At 53.7% G+C, this 19157-nt stretch overlaps 1 protein-coding gene across 1 annotated transcript; it reads right to left on the bottom strand.

Annotated features, from left to right (window-relative positions):
* Nucleotides 1-1264: 1264 nt before the first annotated feature.
* SLC1A5 (solute carrier family 1 member 5) lies at nucleotides 1265-6688 on the bottom strand. Its single transcript, XM_073642124.1, has 8 exons — nucleotides 6101-6688; nucleotides 4630-4672; nucleotides 4437-4526; nucleotides 4199-4365; nucleotides 3893-4126; nucleotides 3156-3350; nucleotides 2938-3072; nucleotides 1265-2126 (listed from the first exon to the last, which is right to left on the bottom strand). Exons 1-8 carry the CDS (start codon nucleotides 6589-6591, stop codon nucleotides 1910-1912), a joined length of 1572 nt encoding a protein of 523 aa, XP_073498225.1. The 5' UTR covers nucleotides 6592-6688; the 3' UTR covers nucleotides 1265-1909.
* Nucleotides 6689-19157: the final 12469 nt, after the last annotated feature.

Here is a 19157-nt window from a genome sequence, read left to right on the forward strand (position 1 = left end):
GTGCTCAATCGGATTCAGGTCTGAGGAACGGGCGGCCAGTCCATAGCTTCAATGCCTTCATCTTGCAGGAACTGCTGACACACTCCAGCCACATGAGGTCTGGCATTGTCCTGCATTAGGAGGAACCCAGGGCCAACCGCACCAGCATATGGTCTCACAAGGGGTCTGAGGATCTCATCTCGGTACCTAATGGCAGTCAGGCTACCTCTGGAGAGCACATGGAGGGCTGTGCGGCCCTCCAAAGAAATGCCACCCCACACCATTACTGACCCACTGCCAAACCGGTCATGCTGAAGGATGTTGCAGGCAGCAGATCGTTCTCCACGGCGTCTCCATACTCTGTCACGTCTGTCACATGTGCTCAGTGTGAACCTGCTTTCATCTGTTTAGAGCACAGGGTGCCAGTGGAGACTTTGCCAATCCTGGTGTTCTGTGGCAAATGCCAAGCGTCCTGCAATGTGTTGGGCTGTGAGCACAACCCCCATCTGCAGACATCGGGCCCTCATACCACCCTCATGGAGTCAGTTTCTAACCGTTTGTGCAGACACATGCCCACTTGTGGCCTGCTGGAGGTCATTTTGCAGGACTCTGGCAGTGCTCCTCCTGTTCCTCCTTGCACAAAGGCGGAGGTAGCGGTCCTGCTTCTGGGTTGTTGCCCTCCTACAGCCCCCTCCACGTCTCCTGGTAGCACCTCCAGCCTCTGGACACTATACTGACAGACACAGCAAGCCTTCTTGCCACAGCTCACATTGATGGGCCATCCTGGATGAGCTGCACTACCTGCGCAACTTCTGTGGGTTGTAGAGTCCGTCGCATGCTACCACGAGTGTGAAAGCACAACCAACATTCAAAAGTGACCAAAACATTAGCCAGAAAGCATTGGTACTGAGATGTGGTCTGTGGTTCCCACCTGCAGAACCACTCCTTTATTGAGGGGGTCTTGATAATTGCCAATAATTTCCATCTATTCCATTTGCACAACAGCATGTGAAATTGATGGTGAGTGTTGCTTCCTAAGTGGATAGGTAGATTTACTTGGAGTTATATTCTGTTTAAGTGTTCCCGTTATTTTTTTGAGCAGTGTACATTGAACAGACTGACTCCCAAACTTTACTCCTGAGCAGAGGATGGCGCTACAACACCTTATATAGCCAGAGAGGGTGGGAGTGATGAGAGCGTGAGCTCCTAGGGCCAGATAGGAGGGAAATGACCATTGTATCTGAGATCAAAGCTGTGTTACTGAGAAGCTACACAATACAAACAATTATGTGATATTTTTTTTGTCTTTACTTCATTGAGCACTACGTTCCCATCATCCGTTCAGTCACTCACAATGTTTGGATGTTGGGAGTTATCACTAGTAACAGACTCCATATTACACATATCTTGTACAGTGCTTGATCAGCAGCAACAGCATCCCCAGCTCTGCACCCTGCCGCAGGACAGTAATCAGTCACGTGGACCCCATAGAGCGGTCCTAGAGAGGAGGCCACAACCTCCGCACCACACTGCAGCCTCCGCCCTAATTATTCTACAAAAAAGTCAATTTGGTCCCAAAATACAAAAAAAAAAAAAATATTATATATATATCTATATCTATATATATATCACAAACGTTCCCAAAATAAAGTTACAGACACACGAGTCCCCAAACAACGTATAAAATAGTGCGGAACCTGGGAAACGGCTCCATGCAGCATGGCGGACACAGGAAGGAGCCGCTGGCAGATAATTACATCATCGTGATTGGAGGTAAAGGAGGCAGCGCTGGGCCCTGATTGCAGGAGAACGAACCCGATTGCCCCAAAGATGCAGCATAAGTTAAAATTCACGTAAAAAAAAATAATATAATATAAAAAAATAAAACTGCCCTCGACCTAAACAAGTCCAGAGGTCCCCGCTCTCAGCCTCACATGGTAGACTCCTTCTCTGAAGGGCTATACCCGTCCACCACCACGCATGCGTCCTTCAGGAGGGGGTTGCCTTCTGTTTGATCCTCCACCACTCGTACCGATGTTAGGGCCACATCGTCACCACTGGTTTTTGCTGTCCGGTCGCTATAAACCTGGAGAAGGCCAGCACCAAACGCATCTCCCTCTACATTCAGAATGGTACAAGTGCGGTCACTGGGGGAAGGAAACAAAAATGGAGTTAGTATAATGGCGGCCAAAGCGAGGGAACAAATCAGAGCGCTCTCAGAGACCCATCCCTGCACACTTTACATTACTGATTCATAATACTCCAGAGCTGAACTCCCTCTGCTGCAGGTTGATGATAGAAAACAGTTTGTGGACAAGTAGCAGCTAAGGGGCAGGCAAGGCCCACTATGGACCAAGCTTTATACAGTCATCTGAAAACTTGATCAGAACCTCCTGATCCACGTCTGACCCTGGCTATACATCACATTCCCTCCTAACACCAACAGAGAAGATCTGATGGCATTTACCCTTGTCTACTTAGAAAACTTAGATCAGAACCAGCCATATCCAAAACATTGTCACATTCAGACCAGACTTGTGTTGAGGTCCTGGGACCATCAGCGAGCGGTGCTGAACTCTACAGATCTCTCATTACAGGTCTGCGTTGTGGATACTGGATGTGTCTGGAGTTATGTATTTACCCTATTTTTACTTTGTCTTTGCGCTCTGAAGACACGCAATGTGAGATCTTAACTGCAGAATAGCGAGTGCAGCTCTGAAGTATCATACATAGTCACAATACAGCTTTGGCCCAGGTGACTAAGGCACTTTAAAGAATTATTTCCACCCATTTTTACATTTCGACTTGTGGCCGGTGTTGACTAATCATGTGGATTATTTTCCGCCTGTGTCAGGTTACAGCAGCCGCTCCCGCAGCCGCCCTCGTCACATCAGAACTCGGCCCTCAGCTACAAACCAGTTATCAAAAACACTGTAGAAACCAAAGGCCGATACTTACACCAACCAGTCCACAGCCAGGATGAGGGAGATGTCATTAGTGGGCAGCCCCACCGCCTCGAGAATGATGGCGAGTGTCAGCACACCGCCCGCCGGGATACCCGCAGCCCCCACACTGGACGCAGTGGCCGTGACCCTGAGAGAAAGCGAAGAGGAAAGGTCAGAGCCTGATATATGGTCCCTGATCAGGAGAGACGCCGCTGCGGGCACCGCACTCACAGGATGGTGATGATCTGGATGAAGTCCAGGGGGTGAGTGTTCAGCTGCGCAATGAAGACGGCCGCCACACACTGGAACAACGCCGCGCCGTCCATGTTAACTGTGGCACCGATCGGGAGGATGAATCTGCTGATTTGTTTAGAAACGCCATTGTTTTCTTCTACACATTTCATCATCAGAGGGAGAGTGGCCGAACTAAAGGAAGAGCAGAAGAATTAACACTACAGCTCCCACAGCACTACATCAGGATAAAACTCCAGAGCTGTACTCACTATTCTGCTGGTGCAGTCACTGTGTACATACATTACTGATCCTGAGTTACATCCTGTATTATACCCCAGAGCTGCACTCACTATTCTGCTGGTGCAGTCACTGTGTACATACATTACATTACTGATCCTGAGTTACATCCTGTATTATACCCCAGAGCTGCACTCCCTATTCTGCTGGCGCAGTCACAGTGTACATACATTACTGATCCTGAGTTACATCCTGTATTATACCCCAGAGCTGCACTCACTATTCTGCTGGTGCAGTCACTGTGTACATACATTACTGATCCTGAGTTACATCCTGTATTATACTCCACAACTGCACTCACTATTCTGCTGGTGCAGTCACTGTGTACATACATTACATTACTGATCCCGAGTTACATCCTGTATTATACTCCAGAGCTGCATTCACTATTCTGCTGTGTACACACACACACATCACTACCCCCTTGACAATCTCACCTAGAAGATGTCCCAAACGCTGTGGCCAGAGCAGTGATGATGCCCCAGAGAAAGCGGTACGGGTTCTTCCGGGTGAAGGCGAAGTAGATGAGTGGCAGGACGATGAGGCCGTGGATGGCGTGGCCCACGAGGCAGCAGCAGATGTACTTGCCCAGGCTGGTGAACAGCTGCACCACATCTTCCATCTCCACGATCTTTCCAGCCACTAGGAACATGATACCGAGCGGCGCGTACCTGGGAAGCGGACAGACCATTAGCGGGCGGAGGTGGCTCTGCCTGATCAGCTGCCACATCTGCGGCACCTACCACATGATCCAGGTCACCAGCACCATCGTGGCTTCATTGAAGGAGTTGAAGAACTTGATGAGAATCTCTCCCTCTTCCCCCAACTTGCGCAGCGCAACCCCGAAGACTATAGCGAAGACCACCAGGCCAAGGATGTTCATGCCCTCCACCTCTTTACCATAGGGCACCTAGAGGGTACAAGCGGTGAGACACAGGCAGTGGGGGGCACGATGGTGGACAGAGGACGATGGCCGCTCACCTGTATCGTACTGTTCATGTCTGCGGCCTCGGACACGTTTCCTTCTAGGCGGGAACCATTGAGGTACTCCCAGTTATAGGAGGTGGAGTACTGCAAGAGAAGCACACAGGTCACAGCGCTGCCACCCGGGAGGAGCCCACCGCAGCCGCCACTACAGCCCACCCACAGCTCGGGGGTGCCGCAACAAACTCACCGACTGGAAGGCGGCCGACACCAAGTTCGAAGGGAAGATGTTTCTGTGGAGAGAAGACGAACATCAGACAAGGAAGAGACATCCGGCAACCACAGCTGCCTGCACGCAACAGCTGTCAGGACGAGGAGGCAGCGACATGTACAGTCCACCTCTGGCCCCCCCAGACATCTCCACTGGTCTCCATAGCAACCAGACATAACAGCAAGTAATCAGGCAACAAGAGGCCGGATTCCCGCTCACTGTGGGGGAGGCTCTGACGTCAGAGGAGGAACATCCCGGACTCTAAACAGAGACCAGGAGTGACGCACGGAAATAAAGAGCTGCTGACATCACAAGGGGAGGGAGAGTGATGTCACCAGGGCCACGCCCCCTCCACGTGTCATCACACAATCAATGGTCAACATTGCATCAGCTGAATACAGAGGATGAGTGAGGGCACACACGTGTAGGGGGAGGGGGCGAGAGCCCCTCATCTAACCAACAACCCAATATCATCTGCACCCCACAATCCACAACTCCCATCTGTTACCAACAGAAGATATTCAGTGACCCCCATCCTCTTCATCCGATGTGATAGATGTGACCCCAGCAAATCTCCCCCCAAATCCTCTCCACAGCCTCGCGCCCCCCCCCATTCCCCGGCTCCTCTTCTCCCCCCATTCTCCCCCGGCTCCTCTTCCCCCCCATTCTCCCCCGGCTCCTCTTCTCCCCCCATTCTCCCCCAGTCCCCCGGCTCCTCTTCTCCCCCCATTCTCCCCCAGTCCCCCGGCTCCTCTTCTACCCCCAGTCCCCCGGCTCCTCTTCTACCCCCAGTCCCCCGGCTCCTCTTCTACCCCCATTCTCCCCTAGTCCCCCGGCTCCTCTTCTTCCCCCATTTTCCCACAGCTCCTCTCCCCCCCCCCCCCCAGATCCCCTGGCTCCTCTTCTCCCCCCCCCCCCTCATTCTCCCCCAGATCCCCTGGCTCCTCTTCTCCCCCCCCCCCCTCATTCTCCCCCAGTCCCCCGGCTCCTTTTCTCCCCCCCTACCTCATTCTCCCGGCTCCTCTTCTTCCCCCATTCTCCCCTGGCTCCTCTTCTCCCCCCCCCCCATTCTCCCCCAGTTCCCCTGGCTCCTCTTCTCCCCCCCCCCCCGGCTCCTCTTCTTCCCCCATTCTCCCCCCCCCCCCCTCCTCATTCTCCCCCAGTTCCCCTGGCTCCTCTTCTCCCCCCCCCCCCCCCCCTCATTCTCCCCCAGTCCCCCGGCTCCTCTTCTCCCCCCCCCCCTCATTCTCCCCCAGTCCCCCGGCTCCTCTTCTCCCCCCCTACCTCATTCTCCCCCAGTCCCCCGGCTCCTCTTCTCCCCCCCTACCTCATTCTCCCCCAGTCCCCCGGCTCCTCTTCTCCCCCCCTACCTCATTCTCCCCCAGTCCCCCGGCTCCTCTTCTCCCCCAGTCCCCGGCTCATCTGCCTCCCGCCGATCCCCGTAACTCACCGGATGAGGTCCAGGAACGAGTCCACCACCTCCTTCTTCTCCGGGATGTCGCCCTCCTTCCCGAGCTTGGCCTCGGCGCCGTCCCCGGGTCGGATGAGCAGCGCCAGGCAGACCCCCAGGCCGGAGGCGAGCAGCGTGGTGACCAGGAAGAAGAGCAGCGCCCAGCCGCCGAGCTTCCCCAGGGCGGAGGGCTGCAGGGAGGCGGCGCCGGACACCAGGCTGCAGACCACCAGCGGCAGGATGATCATCTTCAGCAGCCGCAGCAGCAGCTCCCCGGGGAACGAGAAGCGGGAGATCTGCGCCGCATCCAGCTCCAGCTGCCGGACCCCCATCCCCAGCGCCGCGCCCGCCAGCACCCCGGCCACGGTCAGCAGCACCAGGGCATTGCCGCCGAGGAAGCGCCGGGTGCGAGCGCAGCACGTAGAGGAGTCCTTCTGGGGCCGCTGCAGACCGGGGGGCACCGGCGGGTCGGCTCCGTTACATTCCTTCATGATGCCGGGACACGTGTGTAATAAGCCGGAAATCCACGTGTAAAGCGCACTGCTCGCTGCGGCTTCTGCACTGAGCCGTAATCAGCCAAGGCCCGCTCTTATACTGAGGGGCGTGGCCTCTGTCAACGCTGACGCAACACTGAACACAAGGCAAGGCCAGAGGGGGTGTGTCAGGGGTGTAAGCATTAGCACGCCCCCTTTAACCCATTCCAGCCACAGACACTTTTCCATTTTCCCTCCTTTTCTTCCCAAAGTTGTCACTTTCTTACTTTTATTTTTGAGGACATTTGTGTCACTTTTTTTTTTTTTGCATTTTTAGGTGAGGTGCAGCCACCAAAATTTTTGTCGTTTTTAATTATTTTTCTTTTTGATTTATGCAGTCCCCAATATGCTAATTTTTATTTATTTATTTATTTTTTAATGTGTTCATTTTTTAAATTGGGGAAAAGCCAATTTTTATCATCTAATTTTTAAAACATTTTTAAAAACTTTTTTTTTTTTTTTTTACTTTAGACATTATAAGGGACTTTAATAACTTGTGAATGTTTGATCGCTTGTACTTTATACTGCAATGTCTATGAGGGAAAGAGGAGAGTCTCCAGGACACAATGGGGCCGGTATAAGGGGTACCACATGGAGCCTGAAGCCCCCTCTGCCTTCTGAGAAGACCCCAGAACTACACCTGGTAGATGGGATGGATGAGGAAAGGGTTAATGGATGAGCAGGGGGGGGGGGGTGCCACATTTTATATCTCTTATTGCAATGAATTGAACTACTGCCATGATCAGCTGGGACTTGTGGTTCTTCTGCAAGAGATATAAAGAGAGGCATGATGGGACTTTGGTTCCACAATCCCTGTGGCCTCGTTGCTGATACGTAATGACCCCCACATACACGTAGCGCTCTTATTTGAGCTGATTTGCATAGCCCCGCCCCTTTGTCTCATTGAATTAGGTTATTTTTAGCTGAATGTTTTCTGCTGAATTTATTTTTAGCGGAGGATTAATCATTAAAAACTGAACAAGCAGTGCAGATCAAGCTGTCATCAATCACAAAATGTAATAACCAGAGTAATATACCCCCCAGCAGACGTCATGGCTGGTGGGGGTTATGTTCCCCCCGCCAGAGCTTTATATTTCATATCGAATGCGGACGTGACGACTCCGACCGTCTGATCTGAACTCCCCGAATCCAGAGCAAAGGGGAAAAGTGTCGAGAATAACAAAACTATAAAACTGAGCGGACGCAGCAATGAGCGATAACCAAGGGCTGGACACAAGACAAACCTTACAATACTGCCTAAAAACCGCCACACGGAGCTGAAATAATACCGCCAGACAGTACTCAATAATACCGTCATACAGTGACAATACCGCCATACACTGCTGATATATTACTGCTATATAGAGGCCAAATAACACCCTGCACAGGGCAGCTGGCTGCAGTAGGAGTAAAATATAAACCACGCCCTTTCTATGCCCCGCCCCTTTGCCAGGTTCCATAACTTGACACTGAGCGCAGGATATTAACCCTTGAATCTGCAGGCTGACGACCACTGGGGCCACGTCTGCTGTTTACCGTTCTCATTCTTTCGCTGTTGCTGATGTGGTCGGGCCGATTAGGCCACGTTCACACGTTCAGTATCTGGTCAGTATTTTACATCAGTATTTGTAAGTCAAAACCAGGAGTGGGTGAAGTGTTTCTATTATACGTTTCCTCTGATTGTTCTTCTCCTGGTTTTGGCTTACAAATACTGATGTAAAATACTGAAGGTGGCCCTACTATACGGGTACGCAGCCGCCTGCGCAGTGATGTGCTCTCATAGTGACGCCGCTCCTGCCGTCTGCAGTGTGATATCTGTATACAGCGGCGGCGGGGTCCAGGCGGGAATGTCTGCCGCCAGACACGAGGACGCTCCCTATAAAGCTCCAGATTTGTAGCCTCCGGGGAGATTTTCAGAAATCCTGGGATAATAACCCAAGCGGCTCATTACAGGGTGACGCCACAGCCGCCCGCGCTGCTGCAGGTCACTTATACAGAGACGACTGTAAGGAGTCAGTCAGCGGGTGCAAATATGGCGTCCGCTCAGCTGCCCCACGTGTACGAATAAGGAGACCCGAACATTCCCCCCGACCGCCATAACCAGTGGGGGCACTCACCGGCCGAATACCCCGCCGGCCCTTTAACATTGCATCTAAGTAAAAGCAAAGATCTTACACTCCCCAGAACGAGGAGCGATGGAATCCTGCTAAGAACAAGAACAGAACACCACACCCCGCGCCACGTCCTGCCAACTGCTCCACAATAATCCCTTGTGTAATCTGCCCCCCAGGCCTGGCACCGGCCCTCACAGCGAGCACAGTGATGATAGGTGCCTTCTGTGCCTCCTTCTGGCCCCCACAACCTCTGTACCCCACACCCTCCGCTGTCAGCACTTGCCCTCCGCTGCCGGCACTCACCCTCCGTACCCTGCACCCTCCGCTACTGGCACTCGCCCTCTGTATCCCGTACCCTCCGCTGCCGACACTCACCCTCTGTATCCCGCACCCTCCACTGCCGACACTCGCCCTCTGTATCCTGCACCCTCCACTGCTGCCACTCACCCTCTGTAGCCTGCACCCTCTGCTACTGGCACTCGCCCTCTGTATCCCGCACCCTCCCCTGCCGACACTCACCCTCTGTATCCCGCACCCTCCACTGCCGACACTCGCCCTCTGTATCCTGCACCCTCCACTGCTGCCACTCGCCCTCTGTATCCCGCACCCTCCGCTGCCGACACTCACCCTCTGTACACAGCACCCTCCACTGCTGCCACTCGCCTTCTGTATCCTGTACCCTCCACTGCTGGTACTCACCCTCTGTATCCCACACCCTCTACTGCTGCCACTCACCCTCTGTATCCCGCACCCTCCGCTGCAGACACTCGTCCTCTATATCCCAAACCCTCCGCTACTGGCACTTGCCCTCTGTACACCACACCCTTCACTGCCGACACTCACCCTCTGTACACCGCACACCTCGCTGCTGGCACTCGCCCTCTGTACACCGCACCCTCCACAGCTGGAACTTGCCCTCTGTACCCTGCACCCTCCGCTGCTGGAACTCGCCCTCCATCTCCTGCACCCTTCGCTGCTGGCACTCGCCCTCTGTATCCCGCACCCTCCGCTGCTAGCACTCTCCCTCTGTACACCGCACCCTCCGCTGCCGGCACTCACCCTCCGTACCCTGCACCCTCTGCTGCTGGCACTCGCCCTCTGTATCCCTCACCCTCCACTGCTGCCACTCGCCCTCTCTATCCTGCACCCTCCACTGCTGGCACTCGCCCTCTGTATCCCGCAACCTCCACTCCTGCCACTCGCCCTCTTTATCCTGCTCCCTCCACTGCTGGCACTTGCCCTCTGTATCCCGAACCCTCTGCTGCTGGCACTCGCCCTCTGTACACCGCACCCTTTGCTGCCGACACTCGCCCTCTGTACACCGCACCCTCCACTGCTGGCACTTGCCCTCCGTACCCTGCACCCTCCGCTGCTGGAACTCGCCCTCCATACCCTGCACCCTCCACTGCTGGCACTCGCCCTCTGTATCCCGCACCCTCCACTGCTGGCACTCGCCTTCTGTACGCTGCACCCTCCACTGCCGACACTCACCCTCTGTACACCGCACCCTCCACTGCTGCCACTCGCCCTCTCTATCCTGCACCCTCCACTGCTGGCACTCGCCCTCGGTATCCCGCACCCTCCGCTGCCGACACGCACCCTCCACTGCTGCCACTTGCCCTCTGTATCCTGCACCCTCCACTGCTGGCACTCGCCCTCTGTATCCCACACCGTCCACTGCTGCCACTCGCCCTCTGTATCCCGCACCCTCCGCTGCTGGCACTCGCCCTCTGTATCCCGCACCCTCCGCTGCTGGCACTCGCCCTCTGTATCCCAAACCCTCTGCTGCTGGCACTCGTCTTCTGTATCCCGCACCCTCCGCTGCTGGAACTCGCCCTCCGTACTCTGTATCCTCTGCTACTGGCACTCGCCCTCTGTATCCCACACACTCCACTGCTGCCACTCGCCCTCTGTATCCCGCACCCTCCGCTGCTGGCACTCGCCCTCTGTATCCCGCACCCTCCGCTGCTGGCACTCACCCTATGTATCCCAAACCCTCTGCTGCTGGCACTCGCCCTCAGTACACCGCACCCTCTGCTGCTGGCACTCGCCCTCTGTACTCCGCACCCTTTGCTTCCGGCACTCGCCCTCTGTACACCGCACCCTCCACTGCTGGCACTTGCCCTCCGTACCCTGCACCCTCCGCTGCTGGAACTCGCCCTCCGTACCCTGCACCCTCCGCTGCTGGCACTCGCCCTCTGTATCCCTCACCCTCCGCTGCTGGCACTCGCCCTCTGTACACTGCACCCTCCACTGCCGACACTCACCCTCTGTACACCGCACCCTCCACTGCTGCCACTCGCCCTCTCTATCCTGCACCCTCCACTGCTGGCACTCGCGCACTGTATCCCGCACTCTCCGCTGCCGACACTCACCCTCTGTACACAGCACCCTCCACTGCTGCCACTCGCCCTCTGTATCCTGCACCCTCCACTGCTGGCACTCGCCCTCTGTATCCCACACCCTCCACTGCTGCCACTCGCACTCTGTATCCCGCACCCTCCGCTGCTGGCACTCGCCCTCTGTATCCCGCACCCTCCGATGCTGGCACTTGCCCTCTGTATCCCAAACCCTCTGCTGCTGGCACTCGCCTTCTGTATCCCGCACCCTCCGCTGCTGGAACTCGCCCTCCGTACTCTGTACCCTCTGCTACTGGCACTCGCCCTCTGTATCCCACACCCTCCACTGCTGCCACTCGCCCTCAGTATCCCGCACCCTCCGCTGCTGGCACTCGCCCTCTGTATCCCGCACCCTCCGCTGCCGGCACTCACCCTCTGTACACCGCACCCTCCACTGCTGCCACTCGCCCTCTCTATCCTGCACCCTCCACTGCTGGCACTCGCGCACTGTATCCCGCACTCTCCGCTGCCGACACTCACCCTCTGTACACAGCACCCTCCACTGCTGCCACTCGCCCTCTGTATCCTGCACCCTCCACTGCTGGCACTCGCCCTCTGTATCCCACACCCTCCACTGCTGCCACTCGCACTCTGTATCCCGCACCCTCCGCTGCTGGCACTCGCCCTCTGTATCCCGCACCCTCCGATGCTGGCACTTGCCCTCTGTATCCCAAACCCTCTGCTGCTGGCACTCGCCTTCTGTATCCCGCACCCTCCGCTGCTGGAACTCGCCCTCCGTACTCTGTACCCTCTGCTACTGGCACTCGCCCTCTGTATCCCACACCCTCCACTGCTGCCACTCGCCCTCAGTATCCCGCACCCTCCGCTGCTGGCACTCGCCCTCTGTATCCCGCACCCTCCGCTGCCGGCACTCACCCTCTGTACACCGCACCCTCCACTGCTGCCACTCGCCCTCTGTATCCCGCACCTTCCGCTGCTGGGACTCGCCCTCTGTATCCCGCACCCTCCCCTGCTGGCACTCACCCTCCATACCCAGCACCCTCCACTGCTGGCACTCGCCCTCTGTATCCTGCACCCTCCACTGCTGGCACTTGCCCTCTGTATCCTGCACCCTCCACTGCTGCCACTTGCCCTCTGTATACCGCACCCCCTGCTGCAGACACTCGCTCTCTGTATACCGCACCCTCCACTGCTGGCACTCGCCCTCTGTATCCTGCACCCTCCGCTGCTGGCACTTGCCCTCTGTATCCTGCACCCTCCACTGCTGCCACTTGCCCTCTGTATACCGCTCCCCCTGCTGCAGACACTCGCTCTCTGTATACCGCACCCCCTGCTGCAGACACTCACCGTCTATACCCCATACCCTTCACTGCTGGCACTCACCCTCTGTATACCGCACCCCCTGCTGCAGACACTCACCCTCTGTACCCCGCACTCCCTGCTGCAGACACTCGCCCTCTGTATACTGCACCCCCTGCTGCAGACACTCACCCTCTGTACCCCACACCCTCCACTGCTGGCACTCGCCCCCTCACCCCTTGATCCTTCTCGTGTCATGTGTCGGCCCAGTCTCTTATTTCCTGCATCTTGACCTTATTTAACCCACCAGGAGTTGGCGTCGTTCTCGCGGGTCGTGTGCTGGCAGCGGCCCCCTGGCATTTTCCTGCGGAGTCATAGGGCAGTGGTGAAACCAGAATCTCATGGACCCCAATGCAAACTCTCCAGCAGGACCCCGACTATTAATTTCTTAAACTTTAATAGTGTGGTCTTTCTGGGCGCCCCTACATGTGCTGCAATGATCAGAGACATGGTGACCCTCGCCCGCTCACCTGTGTCCTCCTGAGTGTAAGGCCCTGGTGCCACCTGTGCCGTCATTACTTGTGCCCTCCCCTATGATGCGGTGGCCCCCGGCTATAGTTGAAGGGGCAGCGGACAGTTTTCTGGAAATGACGCATTCATGGTTGTAATAATAATACGTTTTGCGACTTTCTAATGTTTTTTTTTTTTGCGTCATTTTAAAGATCTCTGCTTGCTGTCAGTGAACGAGAACATTCCCTGTTCATATATTATGTATGGGAGGTGTGACAGGTAGCTCGGGGTTAATGGCCCGATCCTGGGAATCCCGACACCCCGGTCTATCCCGACATTCTGGTTTTGGATCTTGTTATGGGCGGCTCATCCAGAAAAGCGGCTACCGGACCCCCGAGGATGAAGCATGATGGTGAAGACGATGAAGCTGGAAACCTATCACTGATCCTCGTGCTGAGATGACTTTCGGGATCATTTTTCACCTTTTTTCCCTCACTCCCGGTTTCCATGGTGATTCACGTAAGAAGGCGAAATGGTCTCCATGGAAACCTCGCCTGTATTCCAGGCCTGTGATCGATTATGGATCATGACTCTCCATAGCCACCACGCGCCCCCCGGACAGTATAACATCCCCATCAGAATTTATATATTGCCCCACACAGTGTCCACATTCGGCCTCCCCGGAGCCGACCAGTCCGAGCCGTGGACAATCCCTTTAAATGTCCTGATTTTGGCCACTGAAATGTCGTACATCAGCTTTATGGAGACAAACAGTCCGGACTGCGCTGATACATTGTGACAAATATGACAGGTTGGCGCGGCCGAAGCATCAGCCGCCCCCAGGGAGGGAGCGCCACAGACTGCTGCCATCGAGGCCGTACAGCTCCACACTGAGGGGTAGCAATGTGCACACCATGGTCCTGTGCCCTGTATGGTGGTATTATTCATGCTGTGGTAGCATTGTGTCCTGTATTGTGGTATTTATGTCCTGTATTGTGGTATTTGTGCACTGTATATGGTGGTATTGTTGCACAGTATGGTGGTATTTTTGCACAGTATGGTGGTATTTGTGCACTGGTGGTATTTGTGCACTGTATGGTGGTATTTGTGCACAGTATGGTGGTATTCATGCCCTGTATGGTGGTATTTGTGCACAGTATGGTGGTATTTGTGCCCTGTATGGTGGTATCTGTGCCTTGTATGGTGGTATTCGTGCCCTGTATGGTGGTATTTGTGCACAGTATGGTGGTATTTGTGCCCTGTATGGTGGTATCTGTGCCTTGTATGGTGGTATTCGTGCCCTGTATGGGGGTATTTGTGCTCCATATAGTGGTATTTTTGCACAGTATGGTGGTATTTGTGCACTGTGTGGTGGTATTTTTGCACAGTATGGTGGTATTTGTGCACAGTATGGTGGTATTTTTGCACAGTATGGTGGTATTTGTGTCTTGTATGGTGGTATTTGTGCATGGTTTGGATGTATTTGTCCACAGTATGGTGGTATTTGTGCACAGTATGGTAATATTTGTGCCTTGTATGGTGGTATTTGTGCCCTATATGGTGGTTTTGCACTGTATGGTGGAATTTGTGCCCTGTATGGTTGTATTTGTGTCCTGTATCGTAGTATTTGTGTCCTGTATGGTGATAATCGTGCCCTGTATGGTGGTATTTGTGCCCTGTATGGTGATAATCGTGCCCTGTATGGTGGTATTTGTGCCCTGTATGGTGGTATTCGTGCACGGTTTGGTGGTATTCGTGCCCTGTATGAAGGTATTTGTCCACTGCTGGTAGTATTGTGCACAGTTTGGTAGTATTGTGCACAGTTTGGTGGTATACACATTGAAGCACGATATTTATGCACTGTATGGTGGGCATTACATAGGATTGTGCATAGCCTATGTGTGTCACTGTGATTGGGCGCCATAGTGTGTGGTCTGGTTATCGGTGCCCTGTATGGCCGTGCTCTATCGGCCCCTTGTGCAGCTGGTAAGTTTGGCTTATAGAGAATAGTCTGGATACGACTGTAACAAACCATCAGCTCCGGCACGGTTTATGACTGTGCACCCCAGAATCTGCCCCTGTCCGTGGAGGACTTACTATTTCCAGTCGGAGCCGTCTCATTCTAAAATTTCCAGGTTCTGCCGCCAAGATCAGAATGTACGAACCACATGTGAGCCCCATGAATCAGCGCCAGATGTGCACCGCCTCTCCGCCAGCCAGTCACAGGCCGCGGCTGGAAGCGCTGCGTAACGCCTGGTCCATAAACAGCGGCTGTGGGGGTCATTCACTAAACAGGTGACAGATTCTACATGTAGCTCATAAGTAAAAGGGCGCAGCATTCGCCGGACGAGGACATACAGAAGATATCTGACCCCACACATAGCGCCCCCTCCTGGCTGGGCAGTGTCACTGCAGTACAGAGGACGGTGGGCAATGGAAACCTCTCAGTAGTCGTGGCTGCTCCGCAGAGTATACAGCGACCACGTGGTGTCAGAACAAATATATATTAGTCACACGCTCCGTCCTCAGCTGCTCACATTACATAATTCACCTTCACAGAAGGCGCGGCCGTTACTGCCGGACACGGAGCATTTATAAAATAACCTCCAAATCATCAGTGTCATGTCCTATCCTCTGGACATAGCCTCCAGAGCTGCACTCACTATTCTGCTGTTACATCTTCTCTTATCATCCAGTCACCTCCAGAGCTGCAGTCACTATTCTGCTGTTACATTGTGTCTTATCCTCCAGTCACCTCCAGAGCTGCAGTCACTATTCTGCTGTTACATCGTGTCTTATCCTCCAGTCACCTCCAGAGCTGCAGTCACTATTCTGCTGTTACATCGTGTCTTATCCTCCAGTCACCTCCAGAGCTGCAGTCACTATTCTGCTGTTACATCGTGTCTTATCCTCCAGTCACCTCCAGAGCTGCAGTCACTATTCTGCTGTTACATCGTGTCTTATCCTCCAGTCACCTCCAGAGCTGCACTCACTATTCTGCTGTTACATCGTGTCTTATTCTCCAGTCACCTCCAGAGCTGCAGTCACTATTCTGCTGTTACATCGTGTCTTATCCTCCTGTCACCTTCAGAGCTGCAGTCACTGTTCTGCTGTTACGTCGTGTCTTATCCTCCAGTCACTTCCAGAGCTGCAGTCACCGTTCTGCTGTTACATCGTGTCTTATCCTCCAGTCACCTTCAGAGCTGCAGTCACTATTCTGCTGTTACATCGTGTCTTATCCTCCAGTCACCTCCAGAGCTGCAGTCACTATTCTGCTGTTACATCGTGTCTTATCCTCCAGTCACCTCCAGAGCTGCAGTCACTATTCTGCTGTTACATCATGTCTTATCCTCCAGTCACCTCCAGAGCTGCAGTCACCGTTCTGCTGTTACATCGTGTCTTATCCTCCAGTCACCTTCAGAGCTGCAGTCACCATTCTGCTGTTACATCGTGTCTTATCCTCCAGTCACCTCCAGAGCTGCAGTCACTATTCTGCTGTTACATCGTGTCTTATCCTCCAGTCACCTCCAGAGCTGCAGTCACTATTCTGCTGTTACATCATGTCTTATCCTCCAGTCACCTCCAGAGCTGCAGTCACTATTCTGCTGTTATATTGTGTCTTATCCTCCAGTCACCTCCAGAGCTGCAATCGCTATTCTGCTTTTACTTCATGTCTTACACTCCAGTCACCTCCAGAGCTGCGGTCACTATTCTGCTTTTACTTCATGTCTTATACTCCAGTCACCTCCAAAGCTGCAGTCACTATTCTGCTGTTACATTGTGACTTATCCTCCAGTCACCTCCAGAGCTGCAGTCACTATTCTGCTCTTACATTGTGACTTATCCTCCAGTCACCTCCAGAGCTGCAGTCACTATTCTGTTCTTACATCGTGTCTTATCCACCAGTCACATTCAGAATGATTAGCAGGGGTAAATATATCGGGGTCAGTATATTGGGGGGTCAGTATATCAGGGTCAGTATATTAGGGTCAGTATATTGGGGGGGTCGGTATATCTGGGTCAGTATATTGGAGGGGGTCGGTATATTAGGGTCAGTACTTTGGGGTCAGTATATCGGAAGGTCGGGATATTAGGGTTAGTATATTGGGGGGTCGGTATATCAGGGTCAGTATATTAGGGGGTCGGTATATCGGGGTCAATATATCAGAGTCAGTATTTTGGGGTCACTATATCGGGAGGTCGGGATATTAGGGTCAGTATATTGGGGGGTCGGTATATCGGGGTCAATATATCAGAGTCTGTATTTTGGGGTCAGTATATCGGGGGTCAGTATATTAGGGTCAGTATTTTGGGGTCACTATATTGGGAGGTCGGGATATTAGGGTCAGTATATTGGGGGGTCGGTATATCAGGGTCAGTATATTAGGGGGTCGGTATATCGGGGTCAATATATCAGAGTCGGTATTTTGGGGTCAGTATATCGGTGGTCAGTATTTTGGGGTTACTATATCGGGAGGTCGGGATATTAGGGTCAGTATATTGGGGGGTCGGTATATCTGGGTCAGTATATTGGGGCGGTCGGTATATTAGGGTTAATATTTTGGGGTCACTATATCGGGAGGTCGGGATATTAGGGTCAGTATATTGGGGGGTTGGTATATCAGGGTAAGTATATTGGGGGGTCGGTATATCGGGGTCAATATATCAGAGTCGGTATTTTGGGGTCAGTATATCGGGGTCAGTATATTAGGGTCAGTATTTTGGGGTCACTATATCGGGAGGTCGGGATATTAGGGTCAGTATATTGGGGGGGTCGGTATATCAGGGTCAGTATATTAGGGGTCGGTATATCGGGGTCAATATATCAGAGTCGGTATTTTGGGGTCAGTATATCGGGGGTCAGTATTTTGGGGTCACTATATCGGGAGGTCGGGATATTAGGGTCAGTATATTGGGGGGTCGGTATATCAGGGACAGTATATTGGGGGTCGGTATATCAGGGTCAGTATATTAGGGTCAGTATATTGGGGGGTCGGTATATCTGGGTCAGTATATTGGGGGGTCGGTATATTAGGGTCAGTATTTTGGGGTCACTATATCGGGAGGTCGGGATATTAGGGTCAGTGTATTGGGGGTCGGTATATCAGGGTCAGTATATTGGGGGGTCGGTATATCGGGGTCAATATATCAGAGTCGGTATTTTGGGGTCACTATATCGGGAGGTCGGGATATTAGGGTCAGTATATTGGGGGGTCAGTATATCTGAGTCACTATATTGGGGGGGTCGGTATATTAGGGTCAGTATTTTGGGGTCACTATATCGGAAGGTCGGGATATTAGGGTCAGTGTATTATGGGTCGGTATATCAGGGTCAGTATATTGGGGGGTCGGTATATCGGGGTCAATATATCAGAGTCGGTATTTTGGGGTCAGTATATCGGGGGTCAGTATATTAGGGTCAGTATTTTGGGGTCAGTGCTGGAGAGCACATGGTTATTACTGCGGTCTCACGCTCTGTCGTTAGCAGATATTAGTAGCCGCTGCTTCCATATATGTGAGATGACGACACGACCACCAGCTCCTGCCATGTGCGTCGGTGTTTCCGTACCATGTGACAGGTGTGACCCCCGACCACATGAGTCCGGGGGCTTCTCCTCACAGTCAGGATCTCATACTCTTGTGTCTGAATCACTATGTGCTCAGCTGCGTGGTAACACTGACCGCCATGACGCCCCGGGCTGACGGTGACGGCGGCACGAACCCATGACCGGAGGGTCACCGTGGGTGGCCATACTGGATGTCACACAGCTTTCCCAGGACTTGACAGTAGAAGACATGTCCGTTGTGAGGTAAAGGCGCGGGATGATGGCAAAGAACATGGCAGGTCCGGGCAGGAGCAGAGAACAGCCGCACCCAGACCCCGGGCATCAGCTAAATCTCCTATTAACCCCATTACGAGAGCGAATTCCTGATTGTCTGATGAGTGCAATAATCTCCCAGCGGGATCAGCGTTCTTATAGGCGGCACATTGTAACAGATCCCCACCGCTGCCTCCTGTCGGCGCCGTTCATGGAGTTCTCCAGAGATCCGGGCCGCACAACGGCGCAGACGTAAGCCCTTCCACCTCGTAAACCGTGGCGTATGACATCATCGCTGACATCGCAGAACGAGGCCTTGTGATTGGACAATAGGAAGAGGAACACGAGACGCTGCGGCCGCAAACCCACCTGCAGCAAGAAAATATCCGGACGTGAGGCCGCTGCGCCCGACGGGGTCTGAT

Source organism: Phyllobates terribilis, unplaced genomic scaffold (assembly GCF_046119375.1).
Source record: "Phyllobates terribilis strain yellow unplaced genomic scaffold, ASM4611937v1 Scaffold_7__3_contigs__length_470593459, whole genome shotgun sequence".
NCBI classification, from domain to species: domain Eukaryota; kingdom Metazoa; phylum Chordata; class Amphibia; order Anura; family Dendrobatidae; genus Phyllobates; species Phyllobates terribilis.